Source organism: Nycticebus coucang, chromosome 3 (genome assembly GCF_027406575.1).
Source record: "Nycticebus coucang isolate mNycCou1 chromosome 3, mNycCou1.pri, whole genome shotgun sequence".
NCBI classification, from domain to species: domain Eukaryota; kingdom Metazoa; phylum Chordata; class Mammalia; order Primates; family Lorisidae; genus Nycticebus; species Nycticebus coucang.
The window spans coordinates 130,931,718-130,948,353 of record NC_069782.1 but is presented as its reverse complement, the minus strand read 5'-3'; the positions used below and the strand labels follow the sequence as shown (position 1 = coordinate 130,948,353).

Sequence of the window (16,636 nt, the reverse complement as noted above, 5' to 3'; positions counted from 1 at the left end):
CCTCCTTTTATTGAATTAAATGTCTCTCAGTCTTTGGGGACATGGCAGAGACTAGAAAGATTTAGTGGGTTTCAGAGGCTTAAGGGTAGAGAGATTCCAAGTGGGATAATTGTGGCTTTAATGGAAGCTGAATAAATGATTTCAGTTTGGGAAAGTTTTTCTGTTTTTTGGAAAGCCATGGCCAATTGTCTTCTGTAGTGACTATTGGTAAAGGCATGGTATGGTTTGTAGGGACAAATGTGCAGTTGTTTATGGCAAAAGCCTAAAATTGACAAATTTGTAAATTTCTTTGTATATAAAGTAGCTGTAACTTGACTATCCTTTGTGTTTACTGTTTTGTAATTTTTTTCCTCATGAAAATGAAAGGGTGTCCAGGATAGCACTTTGAATGATGTAAATGAGTAGAGGGTGGATTTTTTTGTCTTTTTTTTAAGTTTTATTATTTTTAAAGTGTTTTCCATTTAGGCCTAGGCCATGACCATTTTGGGCACAATAGCCTAATTTTAGGAATCCATCTATTGCAAACTACAGTCACTTCTGGAAATAAACCTGAATAGCTGGTCAGCATGTGAAATGTTGGTTTTGACATCTGTTAAGGGACTGAATGGTCCCAATTTGCCTTAGGTCAGTTGTCCTTTAATCTCAAGACTGGTTACTACTGGTTTTATTAAATTAGAGTCTTTAATTCTTGCATGTTTGTATCTAGTTTTTAAAAGAAAGAATGAGCACATTTTTAACCAATGATTTATGGCTACCCTTTTATGTATTTTCATTTAGATTTATTTTTAAGGGTTCTGAGCATGAGGCTGGCGGGTAATCTCTTTATAGGATTCATTTTTTCATAATGGCTGCCTGACTTTTTCATAGATTTATAACAGCATTTTGTTATCTTGCTTCCCTGCAGTTTAACTTTGTGAGGGAAAGGGAGTAAAGAGAAGTAAACTTGAAAACACATTTTCCTTCATAGAGCTCCACCAGTGTGAGCTTTGAATGAGTCTTAAAGCATTGTACTTAGTGACTTCCAACCAGGACCTATGAGTGTGCACTGAATGGGTGAGAAGGGAAGGAAGGTTGCCTCTTTATTTTTTAGGGTAGAAAGAATATCTGTGTTGGAAAGCTGGAACCAAGTTTGCATTTTTGAGGACTAAGATGAAGAAGGGAAGCTCCTTACTAGATATTAATGCATCTGAATGTTACCCAATTTTCTTGAATATATCTTTAACACTAGTGGACAATTCTAGTATTTTATCTGGAGGGTTTCAGGATTGCCCTCATATGGAATCAGGACTTTTAGCAAGTTTGCTTTTGGTTTTATCTTGGCTTTTAATAATCACTTTGGCTGGTCTTTTGGTCACAGGTGTTAACTGTGAAACAGATGCCCAGGTATAAACTTTTCATCACTCTTAAGATCATAAAGTACTACTATTCCATGATTATGAATATTTATTAGGGTTGGAATGACATGTCATTGATTGTTTCGATCACAGCTCAGTTCCTGTAGAAAATGAACTGTAAAACTATCTGAAGACCATGCAAGAGGCAAAATAAAACTTGAAGTGAACGAGTGTGTTGTACTCCATGAACCTACTTTCCGTATGCTCCCTACCCTTTTTCATGCCTCACCAACAAGCAAGTTATGCTTCAGCACAACTGTTCTTAGAGTGGCTCTTAAGTCAGCCCTCACCTACACTTTCATTACCAGTAAAGGACTTCCAGACTTGCAAGGCAAAAGCTAAGAGGAGGAGACTATAGATGTTAGTCTCATGACCTACCCTCTTTGCCATAGTTTAACCCTGGTGTGAATAGGGCTTCCAGTTTGTGACTGCCATCTAATAGGATAAGAAGAAACACAGTTTGCCTGATTCTTTAGTCAAAAGATGAAAGATGGAAAAATGGCCTATGACAGAAAATATAAGGCAGATGGATGTACCTGGGCTGGTTTGAAAGTTAAAAAAAACCTGGGGGGTTGCCAGGACTAACAGTTGAGTACCACATGTTAACTAGTTGCTCTACCAGCACGTGCTAGCATCAAATCAGCTAAAGCTTAATGACAAGTTGTGGGTCATTAGACCAGGAAGCATGGCTAAAAAAGGTTTAAGCTCAGAGGACAGAAGAGTTTCGGTGGAAATTCTTAAGAGTTGGAAGTCTTCCTTAAGGCTCCCGGTCTCTTGGAACAAAGACAAGTCTGAGCTCATTTCCTTTGCTTTTACAAGGAGCAGTCCTAAATCCGATGCTGTATGCTGTTGTGCTGTTTGCTGGGGAGGAGTGGGTAAGATTTACAAATTTATATCTACTGCGTGCTTACCCTGGGGTTGGAAGAGTGGGAAATAACACTATGTCTAGATAAGGGGGTGTGGGGAGCTGTAGAAAATGGACGCCCTCGTGATCGTGGAAATGAGCAAGGACATTAACATTAATCTTAAATCCATTGCTCTGTGCTGTTATCCCTTTCTGCAGTCTTGACAGGTTTGAGCTGCTGGGCGGAAAAAACGCTAAGACCCTTGGTGCTTTTCCCCTGTCTGTACTGAGCGTCTCCTTTAAAGGGCGGGGCCGGAACTGGCCTAGGGTTCCTCGCTTTGTACGTGTCGGGGGCGGAGTTTAGAGACCGCCTTTGCAGCATGGCCGTCGGTACTGCTGCCGCCTTAGCGTTTTTCAGTCAGGAAAGCCGAGTCCGAGCCGAGGGCGTCGGGGGTCTGCGGGTCCCGGCCCCAGTCACTATGGACAGTTTTTTCTTCGGTATTGGAGAAGGGAGGTCTGAGGGTGGTACTGGGGCGGCAAGAACTCGTGATGAACAGGAATGCGATGGTTTCGTGGCGTGTGTGGGGGTGGAGCGGTGCCTCGCTGTCCCCAAGGCAGGGGGGGGCTGCGCACGCGGTCGCTTGAGGGAAACGGGGCGGTGAGATCCCTGCGCCAGGTGTACGGGGCGGGGCCCAAGGCCGAACGCCCCAGGTGTTCTGAGTGAGACGTCTGGTGGGCGTGTAAATGGCGGGTCAGCCTGTGGCTACACGTGACGGGGATGGGGAAGAGGTTGGTGAAACGCTCCCACACGCATACTCAAGTTTATTCAACACTATTCTTTCCCAGGCTGTGAGCTTTCCGGCCATACCCGCTCTTTCACCTTCAAAGTAGAGGAGGATGATGCGGAGCACGTGCTGTCATTGACCATGGTGAGGGGTAAGGGAGGGGTCAGTGACGAATAAACCTGGGCAGGGAATTAGCGGGCCTCAACCCAACTCTCCTCCCTTTACTAGGAGTCATATTATCTGCTTAAGCCCCACGTGGGTAGCTCCCCTGCCAGGTGATCCAGGGGCCTCTGAGGCTGGACAAATTCTAAGGTAGATGCTTTCACTAGTGGTGTCAGCCCTCGTTTGAGGAGGCCCTGTGTACCCTTCCCAGCTCTGCCTCACTGAGGGGGCCAAAGACGAGTGTAATGTGGTAGAAGTTGTGGCCCGGAACCATGACCACCAGGAGATTGCAGTGCCTGTGGCCAACCTCAAGTTGTCCTGCCAGCCCATGGTGAGTTCCCCAGCCTTACCTTGGTGGTTGTGGTGAGGGGATTGAGGACTTTAGTATTCATCATAGGTGGGGTGGGCTAGGTGTAGGCTAGGCCTTCATCCTTGTCTTCCTTCCAGCTCAGCCTAGATGACTTCCAGCTCCAACCACCTGTAACATTCCGCCTGAAGTCAGGCTCTGGTCCTGTGCGGATCACTGGGCGGCATCAGATTGGTGAGAGGAGGGGTGGGCCCTCTTCTTTGCCTCCAGTGGACTCTCATCAGGTCCCCCCTCCACTCCACACTTCTGCCCCATCCCAGTCTCATCTCCCAGCTCAGCCCCAATGCAAACCTGCATGCCCTCCTGTGCTGTGCCCTGTACTTTCTGTCCTACTCAAGCCTACCTCCTTCATGGAACCTGTCCCAGTTTCTCCAGCTACAGTGATGTGGACTCTTTTAAGCTCTCTCTTGCCCAGTTTAGTGCCTGAGGTTCTTCCCACCTAGACTATAAGCTTTGGGAGACCAGAGTTCCTGCAAGACTGTCACCATAGACCGTAAGTAAGTGTGGTGTGAAAGGGGCCACCTCCCCCTACTTCCTTGTGTGTCCATCAGTTACTATAAGCAATGATATTTCTGAGGAAGAGGAGAGTGAAGAGGAGGCTGAGTTGTGTCCCATCCTTCCTGCCAAAAAGCACAGGGGCAAGCCCTAGCACTCCTTGGTGAGTAGAGGGAAGGCTGCCAGAAGTCTCTGGGAGGGGAGGGAGGAGCAGGCAAAGGCCTGGATGCTGACCCCCATTTGCTCTTCCTAGGTCAGCCAGCTGCCTGCTACCTGCGCCATGCACCATGTTCCTGGACAAGTTTCAAGAATTTTAAAGTGTTTCTTCTTCACTTGAAGAGAGTTTGGGGTGGGGTTTGGTTTGAGGGACTTGAGCCTGAGCTAGGAAAGGGGCCTGTTCTCCATAGGGACCTGGTATTCTGGTTGTGTGCCATGCCAGGGGCTTCCCTTTTCTCTAGGGGTGGGAGGAATTCTGAACTTTTATCCTGATCATCCCTCCCTTCCCACCTGCCTATGAGAATTGGAGGTTAGTGTCTGGAGGTCAGAACTACATGTTTTTAGCACTTTTTACATATTTGGATGAAGGTTGAAATAAAGTGCTGTGAAATTTTTGCAACTCATTTGTGTGGCCTCTTCCCACGCTGGGTGATATTCCCCTGGGGACCACCAGGTGGCACTGTAGCAGCACTGAGGGTGGCTCTTGGCCTGTGGGAGGGTGGGGGAATGTGGGATATTATTATTCTCTGGTCCCTGGGCCAGGATGAAGCCTGGGCCCAACTGCCTTGGGAAGGGGACCTCCCAACACTTAGTCTGTTCCCAGCCCCTGCAGGTGGGGGAGGGCCATTGCAGGAGGTTATCAGCGTCCAAACAAGGGGCCTGGGCCTCTGTCAGCACTCAGGTTGATGGGCAGGGGGCAGATAAGGGGGCTTAAGCAGGCTGAGGAATGTACATCCTTAACCCCATGAGGGGGCTGAGGCCCAGAGAGGGCCTGCAAGGGGTGGGGCAGGGACCAGTCTTTGCTCCTCCTTTGAGTCTGAGCAAGGCTGGACCCTTAGAAACTTGATTCCAGGGGCCAGATGGAGGGGACTGGCCAGATTGGGTGACAAGGAAACCAGAATCCGGGTGGCCTGGCATATGGGGGCAGAAAGGGGCCCCTGGGAATTGGGCTCTTGAGCTAAGAGGGATTCCTGTCCCCGCAACACACTGCTTTGTCTGGTGGTCTCTGGTGTCTGGAATTAGGTGGTTCTGGGCTTTGGCTGCAACTATGCCAGGAAGAAGGGATGTACCTGGTGTGAGGATGAGCATATGTGTGATCAGATTTGGGGTCAGCAGTTCAGCAGCTGTGTTGGGGAGTTGACAATGCCCCACAAACAAACAGACAAACAAAGCATTACCTCTCCAGACACCCTGGGGCCAGACACAGGCTGAGGATGGACAGAGAACAGGGCCTGGTGGGGTCAGGCCAATTCCAGGACCAGTCTGGCCAAGTGAGTGGGCAAGGGGGAGGGGTCCCAAGATAACCCCCAAGGGGCTGGTATTGGGGCAGGTAAGGTAAACTTTGAAGAGAGTCCCCATAATACGGAGAAGCACTCTCTCCTCAACACATACCCTAAAGAAGGAGGTTCTCCCAACCCCGTGATGGGGAACTAGTGGGTGCAATTTTCAACCCCCCTTTGTCCTCGAGAACAGAGAAAGGTGACTCCTCTTCATGTTGCGGTGATCAGGGTCGCAGGCGATTTTCTTCGTTCCGGGATTGCTTTCCTGAAACGTTTCCACTGGAGAGCCAAGGCGAAGAGGGCAGCTTGTCCTGGAGCCACTCGTCGCGAGAGGCTCAGGGTTGGCGGGAGAGAGTAAGGTGGCGTTGGCGCCCTCTGGTGGTCGAGACCGCTTCACCAGCTGCCATTAACGGCTCGGCTAGTGGTACCCACGGCCGAAATTTAGGCAGAAGGCGAAGGAGTAAGTCATTGGGCTTGCTAGCATGTGCACGAACATTCATTCACGGGAAGGACCCTTGTTAGAGTAGGGGAGTCGGGCTGTGGTATTCACAACTCCTTTCCCTTCCTCATCTCGGCTCCAGCCTACAAAGACCTCGGCACGTGCTTGGTTGGAGACGCGAGAGAGTCTGGCTGAGTGTAGCGCAGTAATCTGTTCTGGAAGCCTGCCAGGCTGACCCATCTACCCCCTGCGCGTGGCCTCGCTCCAGTAATTACCCCCTGCCTCCCCAATGACGCCACCGACGGTTCCTTGTATTCCTGGTCAGTCTCCTGGCGGGCCTGTTTTCCTGGTCAGTTCCCTGGCGGGCGTGGGCCGTCGCTGAGCACACTCCTGCCTGCAGTGGTGGCCCAATCCACATCGATTCTGAGTCGGGAATGACCCAGCCCGATGGGGCGCCCAGTGCTGTGAATTGTTTTTTACTCCCTCCCTGCTCCCGCTTCTCCATCACCCTTTTCTGGCCCCTGAAGCACACAGTGGGAGCTCTGCCAATTTACTCTGGCCTTTGAGCGCTGCTGAATGAAGCCGTACGCTGGGGCTTGCCGACCGCTGAAGAAGGGGCAGGGTCGTATTTGGGGTGCTTAGGGGAATGGCTCCCAGACAGGCCCGAAGTGCATAATGTAGTCCCAGTGATTTGCATTTGAAGAGTCGGCTGAGAGCCCACGGGCGCTTGGAACATCGTGGTGCAGGAGCGCGCAGTGCGAAGGAGCTGCAGTCCCAGTGGCCAGCTCCTGCCGGCATGGATTTGAGGGGCCTGGGGGCGTGTCGGGGGGGTGGGCCAGGGGTGCGTTTTGGAAGAGGCTGAAGGTGTGTGTTTGGGTGCCGGCGAGGGCGTGTCTGCGGAGAGGGGCCGTTTGTGTTGGCGAGGAGTGTGTGTTTGTGTTTGCAGACCAGGGAGTGTGCATGTGTGTGTTTGTGTTTGCCAAGTGTGGGAGCGGCGGAGAAAAGTGGCCAAGCTCAACCCGTCACTCAGCGATCAGGTTGACAGGCGCTCGCTCATCTGGGCCCGGGAGCTCTGATTGCAGATTCGAGGAAACAAAATAGCAATTGTAATTACGGGGCTTTGATAAGATAAAGGAAAGAGGGAGCCGGCCGGGAGGCGGGAGAGCGGGCGGGCGAGCCAGGGAGGTAGCGGCCTGCGGGGACCCGGCGGAACATTTGCATCTGTCAGTCACTGGGCGTGCCGGGGCAGAACTAGGTGCCTACTGTGGGGGTGAACCCATCTGCCCCTCTCCCCTAGACGTATGGATTTGGGGAGCGATGAGGAGAGTCTCAACGTATTGGGTGAGCCTCCAGTTCCTGGGAGGGTCTCCGAAAGTAAAGGAATTCTGGTCCTGCAAACGCTCATTGGCAGAGGTTAGGGGTAGAACTAACACTCTGACCTCGGACCCTTTTCCAAGATGTTAATCTTTTCCAGGGGAGAGGGAAGGGAATAGATGAAGACCATTGAAGTTCAACTCAGGGCTCTCAGAATCTTCCCAGAGACAACCAGAGTTTAATGCTGGTCTGAGCCAGGTCCTCTGCCCCCACCCCAACTCAGGGAAGGGAAGGTGTCCAGTCTGGCTCTAGTTTTGACTCTGGGACCATGTACACACAACCAGATGGCTGCTCTCTGTTCCTATCATCAGACTTACTTTCAGAGAACTGGGTCCATGGTGGGCAGAAGGCCAATCCCTTTTAGGAAGTGTCCAGTCCCTGCTCCTCATCTCTCTTTCAATTATTCATTAATAACAAACATTTTCATGAGTGTGAGGTTAAGACAGTGAGCAAACAGACATCACCCTTACTGGCTTGGAGCAGTGCAGAGAAGGAAGCTTATATTGAACAAATCATGACTCAATCCTTAAGCAGAGTACAATGAAGGAAAAGGACTGGCCTGGGCTGTGGCCACTAGAGTCCACCTGAACCTGCCAGTGGGGTTGAGAGGAGACAGTGCCTGCCAAGCCTTTAGCAAATACAAGTGCTCAATAAATGGTAATGTTTATGATTATTATCTGTTGGGTGGGGGTGAAGGCAAGTCTCCCTGGGGAAGTTGCACATGGGCTGACTTATGTCTAAATGCTCAGCCAATTTCCCCATTATTCATTAATTAATTCATTCAACAAATAATAACTGCAGAACAGCTCTGCTGAGTCTGTGCCCTGAGCTGCGATTTATGAGCTGGTAAAGACAGGAGCCTCGTGAATGAGCAGACTCTTGGAGGGGAGTAGCAGGTGGGTTCAGGAAGTTTACTTCTCTGAGGAGGGAAGTTATCTTGGGATAAGTCCTTTAACTTCCCTTCTCAACATTTCTTGATGTGCATTGATGGCTGGGAGTTGGGAAAGATGGGGCACAGGGAAAAGTGGACACAAAGCCAGGGGAGTAGGCAGAAGCTGGCTGTGCTGCTGGACAAGGTCCTGCCTGCTTCCTCTAGCCTAATGGCTCTGTGGGACTCCCCTAACTCCGCCAGTGCTACCCCCAGGGCCAGGAGGCCAGTGGGGACAGGGAGGTTGTGGATGAAGGCAGCAGCTGGGTAGGTCATCTGTGACTCCACCTGTTCCTTACAAGTACCTGTCCCAGAGCACTTTTGCCCACAGGCTGCTCCTACAGAAGCAGTGTGATAGCTCAGGGTTTCCAGAAAACCTTAGAGGGAAGCAATGAGGTGAGGAGCTGGGAAAGTGCCTATCTTCGCTCCCACCCGCAGTTGACCCAATGCACCATCCCATGCCTAGCACACAGTAGGTGTGTAAATGCCTGTGAAATGAAAAAATAAGGGACCCTGAGGGGGAAAGGGCTGGGTGGTCTGTATCTAAGTACCTAAGTCTCTTCCCCTAGGAAACGCTGCTGAGAATAGTTATTTTTGCCCCTGTTTCCTGCTGGGTTTTGGGGGGAGGGTAGTGGCTGTGGGACTTGCCAGGGACCTTTGGGCTCCCCTCTCTACAAAGGTGGTTCAAGGTTCCTCTCAAGCTTCAGGCTAGTGGCGGCGAGACAGAAGGGGTGATAGTAATAATGCGGTAGAGGCTGGGGTTTTTGGTTCCCAGGGCCCCCTTGGAGACTGAACAAGACAGGAGAGGAGCAGGGCAAGGTGTTCAGCTGGGTACGGATCGCACAGGCACGCACTGTGCGAGACAGGCACACAGTCATTCATACCACTGGTAGCGGTTGCTTCTAGGTGGCAGGTCCAACCCTAGCACACAGTAGGTGGCTCGTAGACAGGCCGCACAGCCGGAAGTGGCAGCGGACGAGGGACCGCTGGGAGACCTAACCCCGTTGGACTCCGGCGTACCGGGCGGTCCAGGAAGCCCCAGCTCACTGTTTCGGGGCCCAGCAGAGCAGGCTGCCCGAGGCGCCTCATCCCCACGTGTCCGGGACCCAAGAGCTAGTAAGGGGACAGGCCGGGTATAGGGGGAGGCGCCCACACCGGCCACCCCCGCCCCTCCCGCGAGTTCCAGACCCCTCCCCTAGTCCCGACCCCCAATCCTAGACCCGTCGGCCGCCCCGCCCCGGTTCGCCCCGCCCCCGCCCCGGGCTGCGTCCGGGCCCCAGCTCCCAGCCGGGGGCTGCGGGCTCGGGCCGCCCGCCCCGTGCTCCCCCCTCGCGCCCGGTGCGGCGCCCCCCGCCCCACCCCTCCCCCTCCCTTTCCACCTACCCACCCACCCTGTGGCCCGTTACCCTCCCGCTTGCTCCTGCTCCTGAGTAGCCAGCGGCCACAGGCTCCCGCAGCGGCGCAGAGCGACTCAGCGCGGCGCAACAAGCACGACATTCCACGGGACTCGAGGAGCCTCGTCTAGACCGCAGCTGGGCTCCCGCATCCAAACCTCCCTCCGCCTACCCCCAGCTCATCCCTCTGCAGCCTCCTGCGGGAAGGTTTGATCCCGCCGGGGCTCTCGGTGCTCCCGGGCCGCGCGCCATGGGCAGCCCCCGCTCCGCACTGAGCTGCCTGTGAGTACCGCTGCCCCCGTGTCCCTGCCCGGCCGGGCCAGCCGCGCCCGCTCCGCTCACCCCGCGCCTCTCTCCCGCCCGCTTTTGTCTCCCACAGGCTGTTGCACTTGCTGGTTCTCTGCCTCCAAGCCCAGGTAAGGAGTACCGCGCAGAAGCGGGGACCGGGTGGGCCGGCAGGGGACTCTGGTTGGCAATGTAGGGTAGGGCCCCGAGGACCAACTCTGTGGCAAGGGTGGCTAGGTTGGAAGGAACCTTAGAAATCCAGTCCCTACTACCCTGAGAAGGGAGCTAAGGAACAGAGAGGTGGAGCCCTGCATAAGGTCACCCAGCGAGCGAGTGGAAAGGCTAGAACCCAAGGTCTGGCAGTACCGCGCGTCTCCCACGCATCTTCGCCAGGTTGGGGTGGATAAGGAACCCTATGGACGGCCACACCTGGCCGCTGAGGGAGGGGGCAGCTGGGGCCAGGGGATGTTCATTACCGAGAAGAGTCCGGTAACTGCATCAGGGACCCTTTCCGCAGCTGTTGGGGAGACTTGTGACCAATTTGGCCCAGAGATCGGGTGCCCAGGTCCTCTGAGCTCTCAACATTTGCTCCGTAAATTTGTCTTTATAAATGTCACGGGTCGGGTAGGGCTGCCTCCCTACTTAAAAGCGCCCTGCTTCTCTAGGAAGGCCCGGGCCGAGGGCCTGCATTGGGCAGGGAGCTCACTTCCCTATTCGGGGCTGGCCGGGAGCCCCAGGGTGTTGCCCAACAGGTGGGTCCAGATTCTCCTCCGGGCTCATTCATCCAGGGCTGGGTCTCCCCAACTTTCCTAGGTGGGGGATGGTGGTCTGGGCTGGCATATTGGGGGGGACCTCCCCCAGCCTCTGTTGGCTGCCTGGGGCAGTGAGGGGGATGATGGGTGGGCAATGGGGGCCACTTTGGCCCCTGGGCAGAGTAGCATTATAATGGTGTGTTGTGTATTTTTCAATTTCCTAAAGGTAACTGTTCAGTCCTCACCTAATTTTACACAGCATGTGAGGGAGCAGAGCCTGGTGACGGATCAGCTCAGCCGCCGCCTCATCCGGACCTACCAGCTATACAGTCGCACCAGTGGGAAGCACGTGCAGGTCCTGGCCAACAAACGCATCAATGCCATGGCAGAAGACGGGGACCCCTTTGGTAAGGCACCCTGCATGGCACCCCTTGGTGTAAAGGTAGCTTGCTTGTGGTGACTGGACTTCCAGTCCCCAGCTGAACTGGCCAAAGGCCTGCAGGCTCCCCATTTCAGAAGGGAAGGAGTTTGCAGGGGAGAAGTGAGGGATAGGGAAGAAACCCTGGGGACTACTTGGCCACAGGTGTCCCCTTCCATGCCCTGCAGATGAATGAATCCAGGAATCTCCCTTTACACCACTCTTCATGCGCACCTCCCCACCTGTAGGTAGAGACTAGGGGCCCACAGGGAGGAGGCCCCAGGTTTAAGGGAAGCTCTTGAAAAAGGATATGTCGCCTGGGCCTGAAAAAGGAAGAGTGGGAAAGAGAAGAGAAATCCATTCAATTCTCCCAGCTTGGAAAAGGGGAATGCTATGAACCTTTCAATACTTTGATCAGAGGGTCAGTTACACCAGGACTAGGCTTGGAAAGGGGCCCTCCCAGCTCCGCTTGCCCGGGAACCCAGGCAAGGGCTTCTAGCTCCCCGTGGGGTGGCGAGTGCAGGGAGCTACTGCCGGCAGAGAGGCCGAGGACTGATTGATTTCTAAAACATTCAATATTCCTGCCTTGAAATGGGGCCAATTTCCAGAGTCCTGGATGTACCAAGAGAAAAGCAAGCCCTCTGGGCGGCTGGTGTTGTTTTTAGAGAGCGATTATTGTGAGTTTAAAAACCTTTAAATAATGACCAAGTTAAACAAGCATGAAAGGAGAGGGGAAGACTCTATTAAAATGTAATAAAAAGGTGAGGCATTTTAAGAGCTAAGAAGAAAAATGAAGAATGATATAAAACAGAAAAAGAACGAGCCTTTTTTCAGATGTGGAGTTTGAAAGGAGTTGCAAGTCTGTAAATGTTAAAAAAGAGGTTCAAGATTGTTCTCTATGAATCTCTGGAGAGACCCCCGCGTCTGGCAGAGCGATTAAAACTCTTCTTACTTTCACCTTTTTTAACATTTCCTGAATACTTTCTCCTCTTCTCGAGCCAGTTTGGGGGATCGAGTATGTCTCGCTGCATTTTTTCTGCATGGACGTAGCTGACTTCCCTTCAAAGCTGGAGGAGGAGACATAATTTTCCTGGGATAAATCTGTCACTGGGGTGGAAGAATAGGTTTGAAAATGTTAAGCTTTCCAAAAGCCCTGTTGGGAAAGCCGCTGTAAACTTCAACCCCAGCTCCCCAGATCTATCCGGGAAGGAGAGTGGGGGCTCTGTGGGGTGGGGGTGGGGGCAGCCTGCCCGGTGGCCGAGCTCCCCTGCTGGGCTGGCAGAGTCGGCCTATGGTCCCTTTGTCCCTCCAAATTGGCTACTTGCTGCCCTTCTCCTGGCTCCTCCAGGATTTGCTCCATTGCAGCAAATGGCTTAGCATCCTTGGATTTGGGGAAGGGAAGGAGAAGCCAAGCTGGCAGTGGGGGAATCAGTCTTCAGACATCTGAAGAGGAGATGATACCCACTTCTCTCTTTAGATATATTGGAGGCTTCCTAGGTTCTCTGGTCCTTGCCTACAGGGTAGGAGTAGGAGCTGGAGGCCCCAAGAACAGAGGTGCTTAGAGTGTGCAGCCCCTAAGAGTTTGGGGAGAATAGCAGAGAGGTCTCAACTGCTTCTTTATGGGCCCCAGGAAGGAACAGAGGCAACTACTCTATCCCCATCTGCCCCATTTGGCTAGAACCCTCAGAGGGGGACCCTTTTACCCCTTCTCCAGTCAATATCCTTCCTGGCCCTTAAAAAGCACTCACTTGTTGCTTTAGAAAGCAGATCAGGAGAGGGATGAGCACCATGGCTAGGCCTAAGAGCAGGTGAATGGGTGGGAAGGTGACAGCTTCATTCTCCCATACCCCCAACCCCCTCCCCCACCACTGTCACACACACACACACACACACACACACACACACACACACACACACACACTGGGGAACCAGATTGGAGACCACTGGGAGTCTGACCACTGGGTCCCAGTGCTGTGCCTATGTGAAATGGGGGAGTCACAGCCTGGGAGGAATGGCTGCCTAACTGACCTCAATGCCCTCCACCTCTGTCTTTGATTTTAGAGACAGAGAAGGTGCCTCGTGTCAATGCAGGCTAAGTCTCAGAACAGCTTTTTCAAGGAGGTGAAAGGATGGACATTGCAGTAGGAAAGACAGGAGAGCCATCTCCTCTATCTCATTTCAAGTAGCTAAATCAGCCCTTACTCCCTTCTTGAGGATAGCCTCTAAGAGAGGAGCTGCATAGAGAGGTAGACCGGACAGGCATCTATGACAAGTCTAGAGGAGGGGAGTGGGGAGAAGACACAGAATTCAACCCTAGCCTCCTAGCCCTCCTCACCCACAGAAGGGATTTGGTTGCTGGGGTGAGAAGTCCAGCTGTGAGGATGGTTCAAACAGAAAAGATAATTAAGTTGTTGATTTCTGGACCCTGGGGCTGAGGGACCTTGGTGACTGGGAAGCCTAGGAGAAGAGCTAGGATCCACCCAGCAGGTGTCTGAAGTTATGAGAAAGCAGCTGGCTTTCAGCTACGTGTGTGTATGTATATAGGGAGAGCTGTCACCATCCCTATCACCTGAGCAGAGCAGGGCTGCCCAGGGGATAGGGGTCATGGGAGGTGGCCAAGACTGTATAAGTTAGAATCCAAAGTGGGTGGCAGAAATAGGAGAGAAAACTTTTATCTTTAGCTTCAGGATTGGAGGTCATTGTTGGACCTGGATGTTTATTAATGATCTCCAAGGCATGTGCACATAATATTCCAAGTTACGGCTGGGTGTGATGTCTCATGCCTATAATCCTAGCACTCTGGGAGGCTGAGGCGGGTAGATAGCTTGAGCTCTTGAGTTCGAGACCAGCCTGAGCAAAAAGCAAGACCCCATCTCCACTAAAATTAGAAAAATTGAGGCAAGAGGATTGCTTGAGCCCAGGAGTTGGAGGTTGCTGTGAGCTATAAAGCCACTGCACTCTACCCAGGGCGACAGCTTGAGACTCTGTCTCAAAAAAAAAAAAAATATTCTGAGTTGTAAGGATCCTCAGAGATCTCTTGATTAGCTGTGGAACTCTGATCAAATTAAATTTTACATAGCTGGTGGTGCATGCCTGTAGTCCCAGCTACTCAGGAGACTGAGGCAGGAACATCATTTGAGCCTAGGAGTTTGAGGTTGCAGAGAGCTATGATGACACCATTGCCTTCTAGCCTAGGCAACACAGCAAGAACTGTCTCAAAAAGAAAAAAAAAAAAAAAAACTAAACTTTACTTGGATCTTCAACATAGAAGTCATTACTGTCTAGTTTAAAAAGAGAGGAAGAAGGAATGAAGCTTCAGCCTTTTCTTTTTTTTTTTTGGCTGGGGCTGGGTTTGAACCCACCACCTCCGGCATATGGGACCGGCGCCCTACTCCTTGAGCCACAGGTGCCGCCCAAAGCTTCAGCCTTTTCAATTTCATGGCTCCAAGACTGCTCTGTGGAACCCAGAACCATTCACCCCTGGTCTGTAAACTTGCCCTTTCCCAGGGTCACCCAGCACATCAGTAACTTGGCTAGGCTGGAGCCTAGGTTTTGGGTACCTGACCCTGAGAGCAGTTGCTGTAGGAATGTGACAAGTTTGTGGGCCATCTGGGATGAGGAAGGGCAACAGCTGGGATCAGGGTCTTCCAATAACCATTCGCCTATCTTCCCCAATAGCAAAGCTCATTGTGGAGACAGACACCTTTGGGAGCCGAGTTAGAGTCCGAGGAGCTGAGACAGGCCTCTACATCTGCATGAACAAGAAGGGGAAGCTGATCGCCAAGGTGAGACCCAGAAGGGAGGTTGGGCCTCTGGGGCCTGGGGAGGGGCTGGCCTGGCTAAGCTCCTCCAGGACAGTTTTGAGCTCTGATCTCAAGGTGGGCAGAGGTACAGAGCTACCTGGGGTTACCTAATGATGGGAGTAAGGGAGAAGGAAACTGCTTTAGAGATGAAAACTATAAAAGTGAAGGAGGAAGAAGGCAGGCTAGGGAAGGGGTTGAGGGGGTTGGTAAATTCCATATATCTTTTTAACAAATCGCCAAATTGCTTTGCTATTATGTCCAATTACATGGTACCAGCATTTGGAATGTTCAGTAAGCCGCAGGCCCAGCCCCTCGGCCGAGCTCTGAAATGGCTCCATTAGTCACGGCTCCTCTCCAGCCTGGAGCTACCCGCTTCCTGGGCTTCTGGGGCTTGGGACTCAAGAGTCTCCTCACAGGCCTCCCCTCCCCCAGAGGGTGGCTGCCTTGGGGCCAGGAGTCCTGAGTGGCTGAGGAGGGCAGGTGGGGAGACGGGTGGCCAGACTGGTGGGCAGGAGGCCAGAGCAGGCAGGCTCTGGAGCCCCCTCCCTGCCTCTCTGCGTTGGGGCCCAGCCCCTCCGTAGACAACCATGTGTCACTGCTGCCCAGGAGGACAGGAAGTTGCCGGGTGGGCTGCGGGTTGTGAGGGATTAGAGAACGGGTGCCTGGGTAGGGGGTGGGGCTGCAGCTCCTGCCCACCTCGCCATCTGCTGAGGTGCCACCTGCTTCTGGGACCGCTTGCCCTCTGCCTGTGATGGGGGGCTCTGTAACGTAGTGTCTGGCCCCACTACCTGCAGAGCAACGGCAAAGGCAAGGATTGCGTCTTTACGGAGATAGTACTGGAGAACAACTACACAGCGCTGCAGAATGCCAAGTATGAGGGTTGGTACATGGCCTTCACCCGCAAGGGCCGGCCCCGGAAGGGTTCCAAGACACGACAGCACCAGCGTGAGGTCCACTTCATGAAGAGGCTGCCCCGTGGCCACCACACCACCGAGCAGAGCCTGCGCTTCGAGTTCCTCAACTACCCGTCTTTCACGCGCAGCTTGCGTGGCAGCCAGAGGACTTGGGCCCCTGAGCCCCGATAGGTGCCTGCCGGCCCCTCCACGCAAGGCCAGACAAGGAGACCCTCCTCTGGTGGGGGCTCACAAAAGAGAAACTCAAGCCAGATGAGATCTGCGCTGCTGCAGGCTGGGGAGGTGCTGGGGAGCCAGAGGTTCCAGTTGTTGATACTGTTTGCTGTTGGGGTTTTTTGCAGTTTTTTTTTTTTTTAAACAAAAGAGAGGCTCTATTTTTGTATTCCACTTGGCTGTGGTGTCTGTCTTCTTAATTCTCAGAAAGGCCCATTCATGGCCTACACAGGGATACTGGTGGGGGCTGGCTGTATGGGGTGGGGAGGGTTTCTGATCAGGTGGCCAGAAACTCCACTGCACCCCCAGGTGGAGCTGGAAAGCAAGGACTGTGACACAGGCCAGTTCTTTTAGGGTTGGGTGTCAGTGGGGGTGGTGGTGGTGGTTGTGTATTAGTTGCTATTAAATGATTGAAATATTTATTTAATTTGCATATTAAAAGTGTGTGTTGGAGAGTGAGTTCTACCCCCTTTCCTCCTGCCCTGCCTCAGCTGGCAGGCTGCTGGGAGATGTAACAGATCAGGCACAAGCTCTGACTAGCTTCCCTCAGCCTAAGGACCCATACCTGTCAGC

At 52.8% G+C, this 16,636-nt stretch overlaps 2 protein-coding genes across 6 annotated transcripts; both read left to right on the top strand.

Moving 5' to 3' along the window:
* Positions 1 to 459: 459 nt before the first annotated feature.
* On the top strand, positions 460 to 4,651 carry NPM3 (nucleophosmin/nucleoplasmin 3). 4 transcript variants are annotated; one of them, XM_053583101.1, is made up of 6 exons: positions 460 to 2,269; positions 3,085 to 3,167; positions 3,397 to 3,516; positions 3,633 to 3,726; positions 4,104 to 4,210; positions 4,301 to 4,651. In XM_053583101.1, the coding sequence occupies exons 1-5, from the start codon at positions 2,080 to 2,082 to the stop codon at positions 4,199 to 4,201; spliced, it is 585 nt and encodes a 194-aa protein (XP_053439076.1). In that variant the 5' UTR covers positions 460 to 2,079; the 3' UTR covers positions 4,202 to 4,210; positions 4,301 to 4,651. The 4 variants fall into 4 exon arrangements, 2 of the variants coding, with proteins under 2 accessions (XP_053439076.1, XP_053439077.1); XM_053583102.1 differs by having other exon boundaries at positions 460 to 2,736; XR_008378742.1 differs by having other exon boundaries at positions 3,633 to 4,210.
* Positions 4,652 to 9,716: 5,065 nt separating this feature from the next.
* On the top strand, positions 9,717 to 16,237 carry FGF8 (fibroblast growth factor 8). Of its 2 annotated transcripts, XM_053583111.1 has the most exons (6): positions 9,929 to 9,960; positions 10,058 to 10,094; positions 10,629 to 10,715; positions 10,942 to 11,122; positions 14,812 to 14,918; positions 15,731 to 16,180. In XM_053583111.1, exons 1-6 carry the CDS (start codon positions 9,929 to 9,931, stop codon positions 16,019 to 16,021), a joined length of 735 nt encoding a protein of 244 aa, XP_053439086.1. In that variant the 3' UTR covers positions 16,022 to 16,180. The 2 variants fall into 2 exon arrangements, with proteins under 2 accessions (XP_053439084.1, XP_053439086.1); XM_053583109.1 differs by lacking the exon at positions 10,629 to 10,715 and having other exon boundaries at positions 9,717 to 9,960; positions 10,975 to 11,122; positions 15,731 to 16,237.
* Positions 16,238 to 16,636: the final 399 nt, after the last annotated feature.

Bases quoted from the DNA above. Each gene is read 5' to 3' on its own strand.
- NPM3 (XM_053583101.1), top strand. From the start codon at position 2,080: ATGGCTAAAAAAGGTTTAAGCTCAGAGGACAGAAGAGTTTCGGTGGAA. The intron at 3,168-3,396 runs GTGAGGGGTAAG...TACCCTTCCCAG, and splicing joins ACGTGCTGTCATTGACCATG to CTCTGCCTCACTGAGGGGGC. The intron at 3,727-4,103 runs GTGAGAGGAGGG...TGTGTCCATCAG, and splicing joins CACTGGGCGGCATCAGATTG to TTACTATAAGCAATGATATT.
- FGF8 (XM_053583111.1), top strand. From the start codon at position 9,929: ATGGGCAGCCCCCGCTCCGCACTGAGCTGCCT. The intron at 9,961-10,057 runs GTGAGTACCGCT...TGTCTCCCACAG, and splicing joins CGCTCCGCACTGAGCTGCCT to GCTGTTGCACTTGCTGGTTC. The intron at 11,123-14,811 runs GTAAGGCACCCT...CTTCCCCAATAG, and splicing joins AGAAGACGGGGACCCCTTTG to CAAAGCTCATTGTGGAGACA.